General features: G+C 41.7%; 1 protein-coding gene and 1 pseudogene across 11 annotated transcripts in view; both read right to left on the bottom strand.

Annotated features, from left to right (window-relative positions):
- Sanbr (SANT and BTB domain regulator of CSR) overlaps positions 1–8,850 on the bottom strand; it is a 77,423-nt gene extending 68,573 nt beyond the window's left edge. For 4 of the 11 annotated variants that reach the window (XR_005975971.1, XM_041669587.1, XM_041669580.1 and 1 more), the window contains exons 1-6: positions 8,714–8,850; positions 8,118–8,435; positions 6,463–6,511; positions 6,145–6,260; positions 3,658–3,816; positions 2,144–2,330 (exon numbers count right to left, since the gene is read on the bottom strand). Coding sequence is in view for 9 of the 11 variants with exons in the window: in XM_041669587.1 (XP_041525521.1) it covers positions 2,144–2,330; positions 3,658–3,807 (337 nt within the window). In the remaining 2 variants the exon portion in view is untranslated. Of the gene's footprint in view, positions 1–2,143; positions 2,331–3,657; positions 3,817–6,144; positions 6,261–6,462; positions 6,512–7,989; positions 8,436–8,713 lie in introns of those variants that run through there. The other 7 variants (XM_041669581.1, XM_041669582.1, XM_041669583.1 and 4 more) reach the window with 7 other exon arrangements.
- Positions 8,851–13,958: 5,108 nt separating this feature from the next.
- LOC121459220 lies at positions 13,959–14,884 on the bottom strand (annotated as a pseudogene).
- Between the last annotated feature and the right edge of the window lie 2,607 nt (positions 14,885–17,491).

The following is a 17,491-nucleotide window of genomic DNA, read 5'->3' as shown; positions in this document are numbered from 1 at the left end:
TCACCTCTCAGTACACTGATACAGTCTTCTCTCAGTACAGTGATACAGTCACCTCTCAGTACAGTGATACAGTCACCTCTCAGTACAGTGATACAGTCACCTTTCAGTACAGTGATACAGTCACCTCTCAGTACAGTTGATACAGTCACCTTTCAGTACAGTGATACAGTCACCTCTCAGTACAGAGATACAGTCACCTCTCAGTACACTGATACAGTCATCTCTCAGTACAGTGATACAGTCATCTCTCAGTACAGTGATACAGTTACCTCTCAGTACAGTGATACAGTCATCTCTCAGTACAGTGATACAGTCATCTCTCAGTACAGTGATACAGTCATCTCTCAGTACACTGATACAGTCATCTCTCAGTACAGTGATACAGTCACCTCTCAGTACACTGATACAGTCATCTCTCAGTACAGTGATACAGTCACCTCTCAGTACAGTGATACAGTCATCTCTCAGTACAGTGATACAGTCATCTCTCAGTACAGTGATACAGTCCCCTCTCAGTACACTGATACAGTCATCTCTCAGTACAGTGATACAGTCATCTCTCAGTACAGTGATACAGTCACCTCTCAGTACAGTGATACAGTCATCTCTCAGTACAGTGATACAGTCACCTCTCAGTATAGTGATACAGTCACCTTTCAGTACAGTGATACAGTCACCTCTCAGTACAGTTGATACAGTCACCTTTCAGTACAGTGATACAGTCACCTCTCAGTACAGAGATACAGTCACCTCTCAGTACACTGATACAGTCATCTCTCAGTACAGTGATACAGTCATCTCTCAGTACAGTGATACAGTCATCTCTCAGTACAGTGATACAGTCATCTCTCAGTACAGTGATACAGTCATCTCTCAGTACAGTGAGATAGTCACCTCTCAGTACAGTGATAGAGTCACCTCTCAGTACACTGATACAGTCATCTCTCAGTACAGTGATACAGTCATCTCTCAGTACAGTGATACAGTCATCTCTCAGTACAGTGATACAGTCACCTCTCAGTACAGTGATACAGTTATCTCTCAGTACAGTGAGATAGTCATCTCTCAGTACAGTGATACAGTCACCTCTCAGTACAGTGATACAGTCACCTTTCAGTACAGTGATACAGTCATCTCTCAATACAGTGATACAGTCACCTCTCAGTACAGTTGATACAGTCATCTCTCAGTACAGTGATACAGTCACCTCTCAGTACAGTGATACAGTCATCTCTCAGTACAGTGAGATAGTCACCTCTCAGTACAGAGATACAGTCATCTCTCAGTACAGTGATACAGTCATCTCTCAGTACAGTCATCTCTCAGTACAGTGATACAGTCATCTCTCAGTACAGTGATACAGTCATCTCTCAGTACAGTGATACAGTCACCTCTCAGTACAGTGATAGTCATCTCTCAGTACAGTGATACAGTCACCTCTCAGTACCGTGATACAGTCATCTCTCAGTACAGTGAGATAGTCACCTCTCAGTACAGTGAGATAGTCACCTCTCAGTACAGAGATACAGTCATCTCTCAGTACAGTGATACAGTCATCTCTCAGTACAGAGATACAGTCATCTCTCAGTACAGTGATACAGTCATCTCTCAGTACTGTGATACAGTCATCTCTCAGTACAGTGATACAGTCATCTCTCAGTACAGTGAGATAGTCACCTCTCAGTACAGAGATATAGTCATCTCTCAGTACAGAGATACAGTCATCTCTCAGTACAGAGATACAGTCATCTCTCAGTACTTGGGAGATGGGAGGCAGGAAACTCAGAAGTTCAAGGTCTTTCTTAGCTACATATTGAGTTCAAGGCCAGCCTGGGTTACATGACACCCTTTTTCAAAAAACAAAATTACAGCAAATAAACAATATGTAAAACACTAGTTTGAGAAACTAGAGTAAATAATTTTGATACAATTAACAGTTTGTTTTAGAAATGTTACTTTGCCTACATATTTACAGTTAAGGTTTTTGAAAAACAGCAAAGACAATGAAAATTTTTAACATTCACAAAGATAAAAATACTAACAGATTTTACACAAGTATTTGTATTGTTGACTAAGGTTGACTAGACTGTACAAATGTAGATTTTCATAAGGACAAGTGCTCTATTGTACTTTACAACCTTACCTGCTTTGGAAACTGTATCTTGATCAACTGGAGTCTCTTGAAAATCTCCTTGTGTTTCCAGAAGTGAAGATTTAATGTAAGTGGCTAAAGACTCCACAGGACCCTCCCCAGCTGCCATTAAGGGGTTATACTGGTTGTCAACAGGTGAGCTTCCGCTGCTCTTCAACTCATCAAACCTTTTTGCACACTGCGAAGATAGAAAATGGTAAAAATGGAGGTTACATTACAAAACTCCCTGTGAATGAAAATGCCAGAATGGTGGTACTTCCTGTGCTAACCAAAAAAGTTTAAAAAGCACATGAGGTTTTTTTTTATTTTTTAATTTATTTATTTATTAAAGATTTCTGTCTCTTCCCCGCTACTGCCTCCCATTTCCCTCCCTCTCTCCCAATCAAGTGCCCCTCCCTCATCAGCCCAAAGAGCAATCAGGGTTCCCTGCCCTGTGGGAAGTCCAAGGACCACCGACCTCCATCCAGGTCTAGTAAGGTGAGCATCCAAACTGCTTAGGCTCCCACAAAGCCAGTACGTGCAGTAGGATCAAAAACCCATTGCCATTGTTCTTGAGTTCTCAGTAGTCCTCATTGTCCACTATGTTCAGCAAGTCCGGTTTTATCCCAGGGTTTTTCAGATCCAAAATATATAAAGAACTCAAGAAACTAGACCGTAAAAGGCTAATCAACCCAATTATAAAATGGGGCACTGATCTGAACAGAGAATTCTCAACAGAAGAAGTTCAAATGGCCAAAAGACACTTAAGGTCATGCTCAACTTCCTTAGCGATCAGGGAAATGCAAATCAAGACAACTTTAAGATACCATCTTACACCTGTCAGAATGGCTAAAATCAAAAACACCAATGATAGTCTTTGCTGGAGAGGTTGTGGAGAAAGGGGTACACTCATCCATTGCTGGTGGGAATGCAAACTTGTGCAACCACTTTGGAAAGCAGTGTGGTGGTTTCTCAGGAAATTCGGGATCACATAGTGGTTTTATACATGCTTACTACCTTAATACATGATATTATCATTGAGTAATATTATAAGAGTAATCATTAAGATAATCTTCATCCAATAAAATTTAATAAAATATTGTTGAATGATCTAACTTATAGGGGAGAAGACATATTTATTCATAGTTCTGAATGATCAACTTCAATCATTAAGATTATGTATGTGTAAGGCAAAGTAAAAAGATTAATGGCAAAAAGTTATTTTCTTGCCTTCTATTTAAAGATACTTTATTTTAAAATTATCTTAGGAGACAGGATTTCTATGTGTAGCCCTGGCTGTCCTGGAATGTCCTCTTCTGGTCTCCTTGGGCACTATGTGAATGTGGTACACAGACATACATGCAGACAAAACACTTATAAATACAATAAAATAAATATAAAAGGAAATAAAAAGCTGTAAATTCTTTTCACTTAGATGTTTCTTTAGATCTCACATTTGGGGGGTTCTGTTTTTAGTGTTGCTGTTGTGTTTGCTCCTTAGGTGGTATCTAGGGATTGTTACTTACCTCTTTGGGTGTTAGTCCAGGCACAAGCCTTGCCACAGTTTCCCAGTTGATGGTCTGAGGGATTCCAATTAGTGGATAAAGTATCATATCTAATACCATTTGGTTATTATTATTCAGGAAATTATTGTTTTCTGGATACCCACGACTCATCTTTTGGAGCTAGAAACAGGGAAAACACAGTCTTCTTAACATCTGAAATTCAGATGTTTCCAGAACATTGTAGACTAGTTACAGTCATTCCTAAAAATCACCTGTCATTATATAAAGAAAAAATAAAACTGACCTAAAACAAACACAGAATATCAATCCAAAATCTCTTCAGACACAAAAGCTTTACGATATTATGACTTGAAAGATGGGTACAGGGGCTGGAGAGATGGCTCAGCGGTTAAGAGCATTGCCTGCTCTTCCAAAGGTCCTGAGTTCAATCCCCAGCAACCACATGGTGGCTCACAACCATCTGTAATGAGGTCTGGTGCCCTCTTGTGGCCTGTAGACATACACACAGACAGAATATTGTATGCATTATAAATAAATTTAAAAAAAAATTAAAAAAAAAGATGGGTACATATACAGATGGACAGATGGATAAAAAATGCAATAAAAAGAATCTTAATGACAGACTTCCAGTGGCAGGCATTTGGGTGTTTACTACAAAATTCTTTCTGACTCTGTTATATGTTAAATTTTTTCCAAATCAAATGTCCAGGGGAAGTTTTTCTTTTTATAAAAACTCACTAAGCATGCCTGGTTTATACACTGACTATCTAGAATTCATTTAATCAAACTGTGAAGAAATCGACACATGTACCTTGCTTAAAAAGAAAAAAAAGATTATAATTTCATTCCTAAATGTTGTTCCTAAATAGCCTCCCTCCTGTTTTTCCCTGAGTGAATGTTTGCGGTACAAATAATGACGGCTGAACAAACTGAACTTGTACAGACATAATAAGATGAGCCTTAGCCTGGTAACCGAGCAGAGCAGGTAAAGTGCCTATGCTTATTAGAACTGTAGTAATGACTATTAAGTGGTGCTATTTTTATATGTTTGAAACAACTTCTCTTTGCAAAGTTCTTTGCAGCCCATTTTTTTCCTGAAGCAATGTGAAACTGACCTGACTGATCTGGTGATGGATACTGGCAGAAAAACGGATAACGTAAGCATCATGGTGACACTATTCTGGCCAACAGCCAAAATGGAGTCACACCATGGGGAGGCAGAGAAATTGGAATAGATATGAAAGAAGAGCTCTCACTAATTTTACAACAGGTTCTAAGAAGCTAAATAAGTTACACAATGCCATCAATCTATTAAGATAATTCTTTCCATTCTATAGAAGAGCATGGGGTGGAGAGGTGGTGAGTCAGAGGTGATGGTTCAGGATGAGAAAGGACAGACTCTAATAGCTTGTGAAGCTGCTTGTGTTTCAGTGAAACAACTGCCAAAGCTTTGGCTCCTGAGGTAGGCCAGGGATATTACAAAAAGAAAGAAAAGAAACAAAAACAGAACCACCTGTCCAAAGTTAAAATGTTTTAAAAACTCTTTATGTCAGGCAATGTAAGACACTGTTTTATCCAAGCATTTACCAATTCCATCATGTGTCAGGCACTGCAGCCGAAGTTGGAATACAAAATTATAGAAAAACAGAGGTGAGGGTTTATGGCTAGTCATGCTTACAGTTTAACTGTTGTTAGTTTCTAGGTTGAGAATTCCACCTGAAACTATAAGCTGCTCTAAGAAAAATATGGCATAACGTAGAGCAAAGATCACTGACAGACAGACGCCACCTACACTTGCTGAACTGCAGCAGAGAAATTAGACTAAAAGCCTATGACTGACAGTGCAGAGAACAAAAGGGATCACTCTGGGAAGGTACTCTGGAGATACCCATGGCACCTCACAGATGAGACATGGCCTACAGAGACAGCATATGCTTCCTAGGACCGTGACATCTTGAGATGTGGCCTACAGAGACAGCATATGCTTCCTAGGACTGCAATATCTCGAGACGTAGCATATAGAGACAGCATATGCTTCCTAGGACCATGACATTTCGAGATGTGGCCTACAGAGACAGTATATGCTTCCTAGGACTGCGGTATTTCAAGTGCGCTGGAGTAGAAGTGTGGAAGCAAATCAGGAGCAAGAACCACTGCCTTAGGACATGAAATGGCAGCCAAGTAACAATCTATGTGTTTGCATAAGCATTAAAAAGCAACAGGGGCCTGAGAGATGGCTGGCAGTTACAAGTACTTGCTGTTATTGAGCAAGACCTGAGTTTGCTACCCAGCACAAACAGGTGTTTTTTACACCTGTTCATTGCTCCAGTTACAGGGGCTATAGCGCCCTCTTCTGGTCTTCATGGGGACTAAGCATGTGTATGATGCACAGATACATGCAAGCAAACACACATAAATAAAAATGAATAAATCTAAAACACAAAAGAAACACAAAGCACTCTAAAATCATGGCTTCCAGGGATGTACCTTATTGGAGGATCTGTACAGCGTAGTAGTCACAAGTATAGATTCTGAAGTGTGTATCCTGGTTCCACCATTAAGATAGCATCTAGTTCAAATAATTTGGCTTTCAATTTCCTCATCTGCAAAACAAAGGTAAAACAGTAGGTAGCTTCTGGATTTCCATGAGGCTTTAAGTGGGACCTCTTACAGGTACAGTGTAAGGACTGGATGCTTGTAGCAGAAGAATTAGCATTTCTGAGATCCCTGGATCAAACAGATTCATAAAGATTAACAATGAAGTATGCTGCCGATAAAGGATTCAAGTGGGCTCTTGAAACTTACCCAGCTTTACCATTTGCAGCAGTGCATCCTGGGGCTTCAACTGTTTCAGCTATAAGGAAAATATCAACAGTCTTTAGAATTATTGTGAGAATTCAATCATACCATTAAAGAACCCAGCACAGCATCTGGATTCAAATGGGTACCACACTTTATTACAACCACTATTTATTCTTATTCTACTTTGGCCATTGGTGACATAAATTTTTTTCAAGAATTAGTTGAGTCACTTAGAAAGAATTGCAGAGGACAGAATTTCAGTTTTATCTTTTTTTTTTTTTTTTTGGTTTTTCGAGACAGGGTTTCTCTGTGGTTTTGGAGCCTGTCCTGGAACTAGCTCTTGTAGACCAGGCTGGTCTCGAACTCACAGAGATCCGCCTGCCTCTGCCTCCCGAGTGCTGGGATTAAAGGCGTGCGCCACCACCGCCCGGCAGTTTTATCTTGCTTTGTAGCTCAGGCTAGCTTCTACCTCTTGATCCTCCTGCCTCAACCTCCAGAGCACAGGGATTACAGGTCTGTACTGACACACCCAGCTCATAGATTGGTCCTTTTATCTTTTGATTCCTTAGAAGGACCAGCAAAGCAGATAGTGCCCAAAATGTTTGCTGAGTTAATAAAGTCACAAAACTTTAAAGAAACAATGTATCTGTTGGAACCCCACTCTGAGTTGAAAGCCGTACTCTATGAGAATATGTAAGTATCTACAATAATATGTGGCAATCTTGATTTTCAGTGAACACTGCTCTCTATTACAGGGGAATAATATATGGATCCCTTTCTGAGCACACTGCTCTCTACTTACAGGGGTAATACATGGATCCCTTTTCTGAGCACATGATTTGGAAAGGGGTGTTTATAATTTGTTGGGACCTTAGTAGACATTTAGGATCCAGGAATGTAGATGAGTTCTTGCCTATGCCCTCAGTTTGATGCCTAGCACTTAAAGAAAGAAAGAAAGAACGAAAGAAAGAAAGAAAGAAAGAAAGAAAACAGACCCCTTGTAAGCTGTTTTTTTTGGTTTTAATTTCCAGGAAAAAAAAATCAATTGAATTTTTTTCCTATTCTTGGTGGTGGGGATGAGGCACTGTACTCTACCACTGAGCTAAATCTCCAGTCATTAAAATGTCAAGAATGTTGTCTCTCTCAAATTCTTAAAATCGTGTATATTTCAAATATTATTCTCATGTATTTGTGCTCATGGATAATTTACATAATTTGGGTGTGATTTTTTTTTCTGTAGACACAACTGAATCTTTCCAAGCAAGGGTAAAACTATTGCGTATTCTACTTAAATTAATCTACTAGCAAACTTCCTTTCGGGTCTGAACGTAAGTATGAAAGGTAAAGCATTGACAGGTAATTTTTAATAAAGCATATAGTCTCTTGGAACAGCTGGCACACGCATCTCATTCAGGAACAAGGTATAAACACATGAAAAACTTTGATCAAAAGAATATCTGAAGCTCAAAATTATCCTCTTATACATGATAATATATATTAAAAGTGTCTAAGGCATAACAAATTACTTACCCTAAATTGAAAATTCTACTGTTTAACACATTACACTTTTAAAGAACATAACTTATTTCCTTATTTTTGGCTTATTCACTTGCATATACACGGCTATCTAAGTCGCTTTCTCTGTCCATAATAAGCACCTGCTTTTCATGTTTCAATGAAAAAGGGGTTCTTGATTTTTTTTTTTTTCTTCCTAGGCAGAGATGGCAGTGGAAGGAAGGGGGCACCGGGACAGGTGGGAGGTCTCTGGCACAACACAGGGAGGTTGTTAACACTGACTCATCCCAAACAAGGAGAACAGACTTCCTGACCCTGGTCGAGACCTGAGAACCGAGGCGGTTGGCTCTGATTCTGAAGGGCGTAGGGTAGCATCGCCTCCCACCCGGGTCCGAGGCTCCCTGCGCGGCGCGTCCTCCGGGCCCGGATTCCGCGGCGTGGACGCCTACTCGGGGCGCGGGCTAGAGAGAGGCAGACAAAGGCGTCGGACAGGAGCCAGGCCGGGACGACGAGGGCCGGAGTCCGGCGCCGAAGCTGGGCTCCGTCGTCAGGCGCGCGGGCGGGACGGGCTGCTGGGCGGCGGCGGGACCGGGCAGCGGGCTGTGCCCGGGCGTCCGCGGGCTTCCGGGCAGCGGGGCCCGCACGATCCGTCCGCCCGCCCGGGGCGGCCGTGCTCCTGGCCCTCGTCCCACTTCCCAGCTCCAGCCTGGGTGCCCCAGCCTCTCGGCGTCTCTCTCACCTCCACAAGGCCGCGGCGGCCCCCACTGCGCCCGTGTCACCTGCAGCGGCCGGCACCGCCCGCGCTCGTGCCCGGAACGGCGCGACCCGGCGACTAAGCCCAGCTCAGGAGGCCTCACGCACCGCGACCGCACCCGCCTGCGCCCGCTAGCTGGCCGCCCTGCACGACAGCCGAGGGGCGGAGCGCCAGTCGACCGGCCCGGCCAATCGCAGGCTAGCGCCGCAGCCGAGGAGCCAATGAACGACGAGCTCCTGCGGGCCGGAGGGTGCGGTCCGGAGCTCAGCCCACGGCTCCGCCCACTGCTCCTTAGCCTGCCCCCTCTGGCTTTTCCTCTCAAGCCTGTCGCAGTGCAGCGTCTCCGCCCTCTCAGCGTCCTGTCTCTTAGCAACTTGATCCTCAGCGATTGATTTTAGATGACCGACGCGGAGTGCACCAGAGGGATGCGTGGGAGATAAAGGGAGCTCGAGTTAAAAGAATGGAGTTAAAAAAATATTTCTGTGTCAGTTATTTTGGTAGAAACTGCTTATAGGTAAAACGAAATTCTATAATCTGATAGGGCGTTGATTGGCAGTTAGAAACATACTGTAACTGGAAAGCTAGTGACTGCTCTGATATATTGTGGACAATGACATCGGTCTTAAGCCGGAAGGCACTGAAGGAAGCGGATTAGAAGCCAGAATGTGAGTTTACGTTGACTACCACTCCGTGGTTTTGGCAAGATTCCAAACGGTGTCATTATAAACACAGATTTAAGAGAACCAAGCTTTATTGTTGGGGACCCCATATGAGACCAGCCTCTGTTGCTTCACACCATAATAAACATGTGTTATCACTTTAGATAGTGTTGGAAACTTTTCCATCATAGCTTTAATATTTTCATTCTTTATGGGGCAGTCCAGTCTCAACTCCCTATGTAGCTGTTGATTTTGAACTCTAGCTTTTTCTTTTTCTCTTTTCGGTACCTCCTGATCCTCCTGCCTCCACCTTGCAAATGCTGGGACTACAGGCATTCAACACCATACAGTTTACTTACGTCTTTTCTAAAGCATACTTTTACAGACAGGGTCCTTGAGAGGATAATTTATTTAGTCTTTTCAATTTAAATCTCAAATAACTAAAGTTTAGGACCCAGGGATGTAGACCAGTTGGTAGAATGCTTCCCTAACACACAGGATGCCTCATGTTTGCTCCCCAACACTAAAAATCAAAGAAAGCAGTCTAAAACCACATGGGTTCCAGGACACCTATGAATGCTGCTCATCACAAAATCGTGGAATATCTTCTGTAACTTGGTTTCAAAGTTTTTGAGCATCTGCTTTGTAGATAGAGGACAAAGTTGTGTTGCAACGTCAAAAGGGTGGGAATTTAAATTAGTACAGTCATTATGTGATGATGGAAGCTACAAAATAATCCCACACTAGTTCAGAATTACATCTAACAAAGGGTTTTTTTTACTTAGGGGTAGACTCACAGATAGCAGTCCTAAACGACAGTCCTCTGCACAAATGAAAGCAAGAGCCGGAAGCAAGAGAGTGAGCTCACGCTTTAAAGCTGCATTTATAGCATAAAAGACCATGCCCAAGTGAGCTGGTATCTTAAAGGCTATTGGCTGAAGTAGCTCCCACAGCACCTCCCCCTTTTGTTTAAATAAGAGAGTTCCAAAATCAACACAAAACTATATACACTAAGAAGAGATATCAAGTATAAGATTAGAATTACAACCAGCATATGCTGTAGGAAATCATAGAGCCAGTAGCCTTTAAATTAACTGCCCACTGGGGTATGACCTCTTATACTATTTACGCCAAAGTAAAGCATGCATCCGGCCTCTTTTCCAGCTGTGGGATTCGGTTTCTGTTCTCTGTTCCAGCAGAGGATACTGATTTGTGAGTCTACCCATAAATAAATAACCATCTATTATTCTCTAGTCTGAGCTGGTGTGGAATTTCTTTTAGGCATTCTTCTTTATCTGGTTCCCACATAAATCTGGACTCCACACCTACCGGGTGGACGACCTAAAGGCCTAGCCCGGTCTATGGCCCAGAAAGTTTCCCAACCCCACCCGATGGCTTGCTTTTACCTAAGCAGTTTTTTTTTGTTTTTGTTTTTGTTTTTGTTTTTGTTTTTGTTTTTTTGGTAGAACATCTGCCACAGCAGAGCTTACTGCGTGTGGCAACTTGGAAATTTTCCAAGCGCACGTATTACTGCCGCATTTCCTGGGGCGGTTCCCTGGTGTGGTTCCTTGCCGTGTGGCAACTTCTGCAACTTCCGGTTTGTGCTCCTTGCCCATGAATTCTGGGTTTCTTGCTCCATATAATTGCTTTTAATTTGTCAAGCAAAGCATATTGCTCAGTATTTAACGAGTACCAAGGCAGGAAACTAAAGCAGCTCAGGACCGTTCCTGTCACCACCAGTTGCATTGCTTCTAGTCGCAACTCTGCAACCATGACATCTGCTGGACAATAAAGATTACAGTTTACCAAATCACATAATAGGTAATTAATAAATCAACATGGCAGATTACTGTTGCAGGAGGTCCTTTCGCTCCTCCAGCCAATAGCTGCTGAGATACCAGGCCATTGGGGCGTGGTCTCTCTCTTTAAAAAAGCGGCCACTTCCCTCCTCGCTCTCTCTTACTTCCTGCTCCACTTCCAGCAACTAGACTCCCTTCCTGATTGTGCTGAGGGCTGTTGTCTGGGATGGTGATCTGTAAGTTTTTCCCCTTTAAATAAATAACCATTCTACTAATCATAATTCCAAACTGGTGTGGGATTGTTTGTGACTTACGCCTTCTCCTTCATCTGGCGCCCTGCAGAGTGTCTTGCAGACTCTTTCATGAGTCAGGAATCCCGAAAGACCATCTCACCTTTCGGCAAGTTCAGCAGTCCTTTCTCTGCAGGTACTCTGTGTCCAGTTTATGCAATAGTCCAGGCAAGAGCAGTTTCTTGCCCAAATTAATATCAAACTCCATAAGGAGCCTCTTCAATGCCCATCTTCCTCTCGAAGTAGATTGGTACTGCCAGGAGCAGACGTGTCTCATTGTCATGAAAAACCCTAAGTTATTAAAATATTTTAAATGTCACATTCTGCAGTCTTTGAAAGATATGACGAATGCCTATCTAACTGAAATATATCTCTATATATCTAGAAAATCTAACTAACATGACTACAAGCTTGATTATTATTGATGATTATCCACTAACAACCTATATTTCCTAATTATACATTACATTTTAAAAATGAACTACACAGTCACAATATCTTCAAAAATACATATACATATAATAAAATTGACCTTAAAATCCATACCAATGCAAATTATTCACATCTATATCATACCCCCCTTTAAATGTAAAAGAACATTTATAAACAATATTTGGGAATATGGACGTAGTTATTTCTCTCCAAACTGCTTCCTGCTGTATGGGGGTGCTGTTAATCAGGTCTTTTATGGTATAATCTGTGTGCCAAGTTTATCTAAATTGGCAGTTGAGTGAAGTAATTTTTTGAAGGTGTTCACAGTAACCTTTCAGGAGGGCGTGATCTATCATACCATATCGGGATAGACGCAATCCACAGGGTCTCAGCCTCTGTGAAAACAAAAGAAGACCCTTTCCAAAGCATCATATCCTTAGACCCAAATTCTGAAGTCATACCCTCATGATATCCGTTCTGGTTCCACTTGGCAACCCATATAATGAAATGTCTCTCTGTACTTAGCTCCTTTACAGTCAAAAATTTTAAAGAAAACACAATGTACATAATCTAGACTCTCTGTGAATTTTCCATTTTTACGTGGCTTATTTTTCTTTATTTCTTTTAATCTATAACTATCTGTACTCTGTCTCTTTAAAGACTTTACCCCCCTTTTTTAAGGGCATTAACTTTATTCTCTCTCTATATATATTTTCTCTCTCTCAACCTATGTACACTCATCTAACATTGTGATCCATTTAGTGGTCTGAATCTGTCCTATTGTGAATCTGTAATTTTCTTTACTATCCAGGAGCAGTTTGTTTTGTGCTTTTAAATCGTTAAATGCTTAAGAATCTAAGCTGTGCTGGGCAGTGGTGGCACACGCCTTTAATCCAAGCACTTGGGAGGCAGAGGCAGGTGGATCTCTGTGAGTTCGAGACCAGCTTAGTCTACAAGAGCTAGTTCCAGGACAGAGAAACCCTGTCTCGAAAAAACCAAAAAAAAAAAAAAAAATCTAAGCTGTGACATTCCTAGGTCAAAAACGGGTACTGCCTGCTTGCCCCGCCCAGTCCAACATGGTGGAGCCGCTCGTGCCTCTGATCCTTGCACATTGCACCACTAGCATGGTGGAGCTGTTTGTGCCTCTGAGCCACAACATGCAATGACTTCCTTTCAGGCACACAGCGAGTCTAGTTGCCATCAAACAAATCGTAGCACTTTAATCCAAATGCTCCATTCAAAGACTTTGTCTCCCGCAGGAGCCAGACAGAGATTGCGATGGCAGCACAGCCCAGAAAGCTGGCATTTTAAAACAGCCAGTTTTTTCCTGCTGCTGAGTCAGGACAATTTCTTTGCCGGCACACAACCCACAAACAGCAAAAAGCTGTCTAAAATTCTCTCTCTCTCCTTTTTAAGCCCTCTCAGGTTTTATGTAAAGTTCATTACCACGTTAGGTGCCACTCTGTTGTAACAGGGGCGGCCGGGTGCCAGGAACGTAGCCCGCCGCTCCTGTTACAACAGATTACATTAATATTGAAACTTTTAGTAACTTTTTTGCTAATATTATGGATTCTATTCTGTGAAGCTTATATGGTTATGGTGATACTTTAATTTATTGGATATTAGGACTCAGTTTTTTCTTCATATTATATCATTAAGAAAGAATGTGGCACTTTTCGGAATGATACAGTCTTTGCAGATTAATAATGAACAGCTAGTTGATAGGATTAATACTATCAAAAATCAAAAGTTGCCTGAAAAAATTAATACTATTAAAAAGGACAACATTAATTTGACAGACAAAATTAAATCCAAATTTAAGGGTAATGAGAAATTATCTGAAAGAATTCATACTGTTGAATTTGACAGTCAAAATTTGTTAAAAAGTAATGATAGGTTAGCAGATAGAGTATCTCTCCAGAATGGCAATCTGCATGCTATCCATTCCAAGGATGAGGTGTTATCTTTATTTTTTTCCAAGGGAGGAAAAGATTAAGTAAGTTTATTGTACAAACTGACTGAAAAATAACTTCAAGAAAGTCAATAGAATTTAGTATGGTCTCATCCGTCCTGAAGGAGGTGCCCGACTTGGAGGAATGATGGATATATCCAGATCATCCCCTGTTTGGAACTTCTGTGCCTGCAGGGTCATGGAGTCATCAGTGCCCTTCCTGCCAGACATGGTGCTGCCAATCTCCTTAACTCAATATCCAGGTTTTTGAGATCCATAAGAACAATTGCAAAATTGAAGTGTGTGCCCTTCTTTCTGGCTTCTGGGTAGACTTCCTTTACTAAATTAGTCAGTTCTTTCAGGGTTGCATCCATCCAGGTGCAGCTCACTTGAGGGCACATTCCTGCGGGAGAACTCGTCCATTCGGTGGTTGATGTGGGAGGGTCTTCTGTTTTGTGTTGACTTCATTGGTTAATAAAGAAACTGCCTTGGCCATTTGATAGGCCAGACCTTAGGTGGGTGGAGTAGACAGAACAGAATGCTGGGAGGAAGAGGGAAGTGAGGTAATCACCATGCCTCTCCTCTCTGGGTCAGATGCCATGGATCCAGCCACCAGGTCAGACATGCTGAATCTTTCCCAGTAAGCCACCACCTCGTGGTGCTACACAGATTATTAGAAATGGGTTAATCAAGATGTGAGAGTTAGCCAGTAAGAGGCTAGAGCTAATGGGCCAAGCAGTGTTTAAAGACTACAGTTTGTGTGTTGTTATTTCAGGGCATAAGCTAGCCAGGCGGCTGGGAGCTGGGCAACAGGAATGCAGCTTGCAGCTCCTTCTACAGGTGGTGGTGGCCATTGTTGGTGGCAAAGATCTACAGTAGGAGCAGGAGTGGCAGGTCTTCTCACGGTCCATCAGCTTCTCGGGCTCCTTCTTAGTCTCTTCCTGGGTAATGCGTGATTCCACCACCATCTTCCTCCTTCTGCCTGGGAGACGCTCACCCTGACCCCCAACCTTTGCAGCAAGCATGAGCTAGTCGTGAGCTGTTATCTTTAAAGGAGAAACTTAAGACCTTGGAATTATATGTGCAGAATGAGGATCAGAGGCTAGGCGCCTCAATGAAATCACTAGAAATATATACAGGCCAGGAGATTCAGGCTTTACAAAAGACAATAATAAAATGATTTGAAATAACTAAGGAAATTATTGGAGCTGATGAACAGGGAAAGAAGACACAAGGACAGAATTCAACATTGCCAATAGCTGTCAGAGATGACTTAACCAGGGTTTTAGCTTCCTGCCCTGTAATCTACTCTGACAAAGCATCAAGTTCTAAAGGCCCAAAAGGATCCAAAGAAGGTAGATGGATACCTATAGGAATGAATGATCTAAAAGAAATTAAGCAAGCTGTTATAACTTATGGCTTGCATTCAGCATTTGTTAGGGAGATGATAAAGACAGGCTTCTAGCATCAAGACAACACCACATGACTGGCTTCTGTTAGTTTCAGCAGTCCTGGATGATGGGCCCCAGTTGATGTTTAAATGTTATTTAAGGATAGAGGCAAAAATTTTGGAAACAGGGAAAAACAAAAGGCCTTGAGACTTCCCATGATCAAATTCTTGGTGAGGGCACTCATGCTGACCCACAGACTCAAGCTCTTTATGATGAGCAAATCTTGTCCCTATGCCACAAAGTAGCCTTAAATGCTTGGGACAGGATTCAAAAACAAGAAAAATGAATTGAATTATATACCAGGGTTAAACAGGGCCAGAGAGAACCATTAAGTGGTTTTTTACAAAGATTACTAAGGCTGTACAAATAGGAGTAACAGACCCAGATGCTAGAAAAGTACATAATGAATTTCTGGCTTTTGAAAATGCCAACTTAGAATGCAAAAAGATACTTGGGATTTTAAAAGTTAGATTAGTACCTATGGATGAATGGATCCTGCATACAATAAACATTGAGACATTTGACTATAATACTGAATCTTGGGTAGGAGAAGCAATTTCCAAAGGAATGAGGAGACATCAAAATGTCAAATGTTTTACTTGTGGTAGAATAGGACATCTGAGAAGGGATTGTAGACAAGAAATTCCTGGGAATAATATCTCCTCTGGAATGGGCAAAAATAGGAGGATTCAGCTTTCAGGTATATGTAGAATGTATGGCAAAGGCTGACATTGGACCAATGAATGCAGATCAACAATAGACAAACAAGGCATCCGATACCATTGGGAAAACTCCTCTGTGGGGGGGGGGCATCTCACAGGGCTCCAAGTTAAAAGTGGCCCAGTCATTCTCAGTCACTGTAGAGGACATTTCTCAAGAGGAAAATTAAAAATTTCAGAGCCTTCTGTAAAAAACCATGCTGTTCTAGATGATGGCATAAACATGGAGGATAAGTAAAAAATTCCAATAGGAAACATATATTCTGGGGTTTTTTTTTGTTTGTTTGTTTGTTTTTGGTTTTTCGAGACAGGGTTTCTCTGTAGCTTTGAAGCCTGTCCTGGAACTAGCTCTTGTAGACCAGGCTGGCCTCGAACTCACAAAGATCCACCTGTCTCTGCCTCCCAAGTGCTGGGATTAAAGGCGTGCGCCACCACCACCCGGCCCGGAAACATATATTCTGGCAGACTTCTATAAATGATCAAAGACCAAAGCTAGAGTGTGTATAAATGGCATGGTAATTGTTAGATTGATAGACACAGGTGCAAATGTATCATTACTCCAGAATCTTGGCATCCAAATTGACTTCTTCAAGAGGCAGATGTTAAATTACTAGGAATTAGAACCATATCTCACGTTAAACAAAGCACGAGATGGGTTAACTACATTTGGGTCAAAAGGTCAAAAAGGAAAACTGAGGCCATATGTCGCTAATATCGCAGTAAATTTATGGGGTTGTGACCTGCTGCAGCAATGGGATACCCAGATTAACATTCCTGCAGTCCCAGGAACTCATAATTCTGGGAAGGATGTTATAAGGTACTATACACAAAGGTCACCAGCCATTCAGGCTGTACAAGAACATAAAGCAACTAGCAAACCTCCAGAGGTACCAACAGCCCTACCTTTAAAATGGTTAACTGAGAAACCAATATTGGTTAAGCAGTGGCCTCCAGCTGAAGAAAAGTTGCAGGCTTTAGGACAGCTGGTACAAGAACAACTAGATGCTCACCATATTGACAAATCAACCAGCTCTTAGAATTCTCCTGTATTTGTTGTTTAAAAAAAAGAAAATGGAGAGTGGTGACAGATCTAAGAGCTGTCAATAAGGTAATTCAATCTATGGGCCCTCTACAGTCTGGAATTCCTCTGCCTCTATTACCAAAAGAATGGCCTCTTATAGTTACTGATTTGAAAGATTGTTTCTTCACTATACTTTTACAAGAAAAGAATAGAGAAAAATTTGCCTTCACAGTGCCTACTTATAATAATTCTCAGCCTACTAGGAGATATCAATGGACCGTCCTCCCTCAGGGGATGCTCAATAGCCCCACCCTGTGCCAATACTTTGTCATCCATTGGAAATAATATTTAAGCAATTTCCTAAGTCTATAATTTACCATTACATGGATGACATTTTGCTATCTGATTTAAACATAGATACTTTAGAAAGAATGTTTGAAG

This window comes from Microtus oregoni, unplaced genomic scaffold, assembly GCF_018167655.1.
Source record: "Microtus oregoni isolate MIOR12 unplaced genomic scaffold, Mior012 000019F_ref0000042, whole genome shotgun sequence".
Taxonomy (NCBI): Eukaryota; Metazoa; Chordata; class Mammalia; order Rodentia; family Cricetidae; genus Microtus; species Microtus oregoni.
This window is presented reverse-complemented; position numbering and strand designations above follow the sequence as displayed.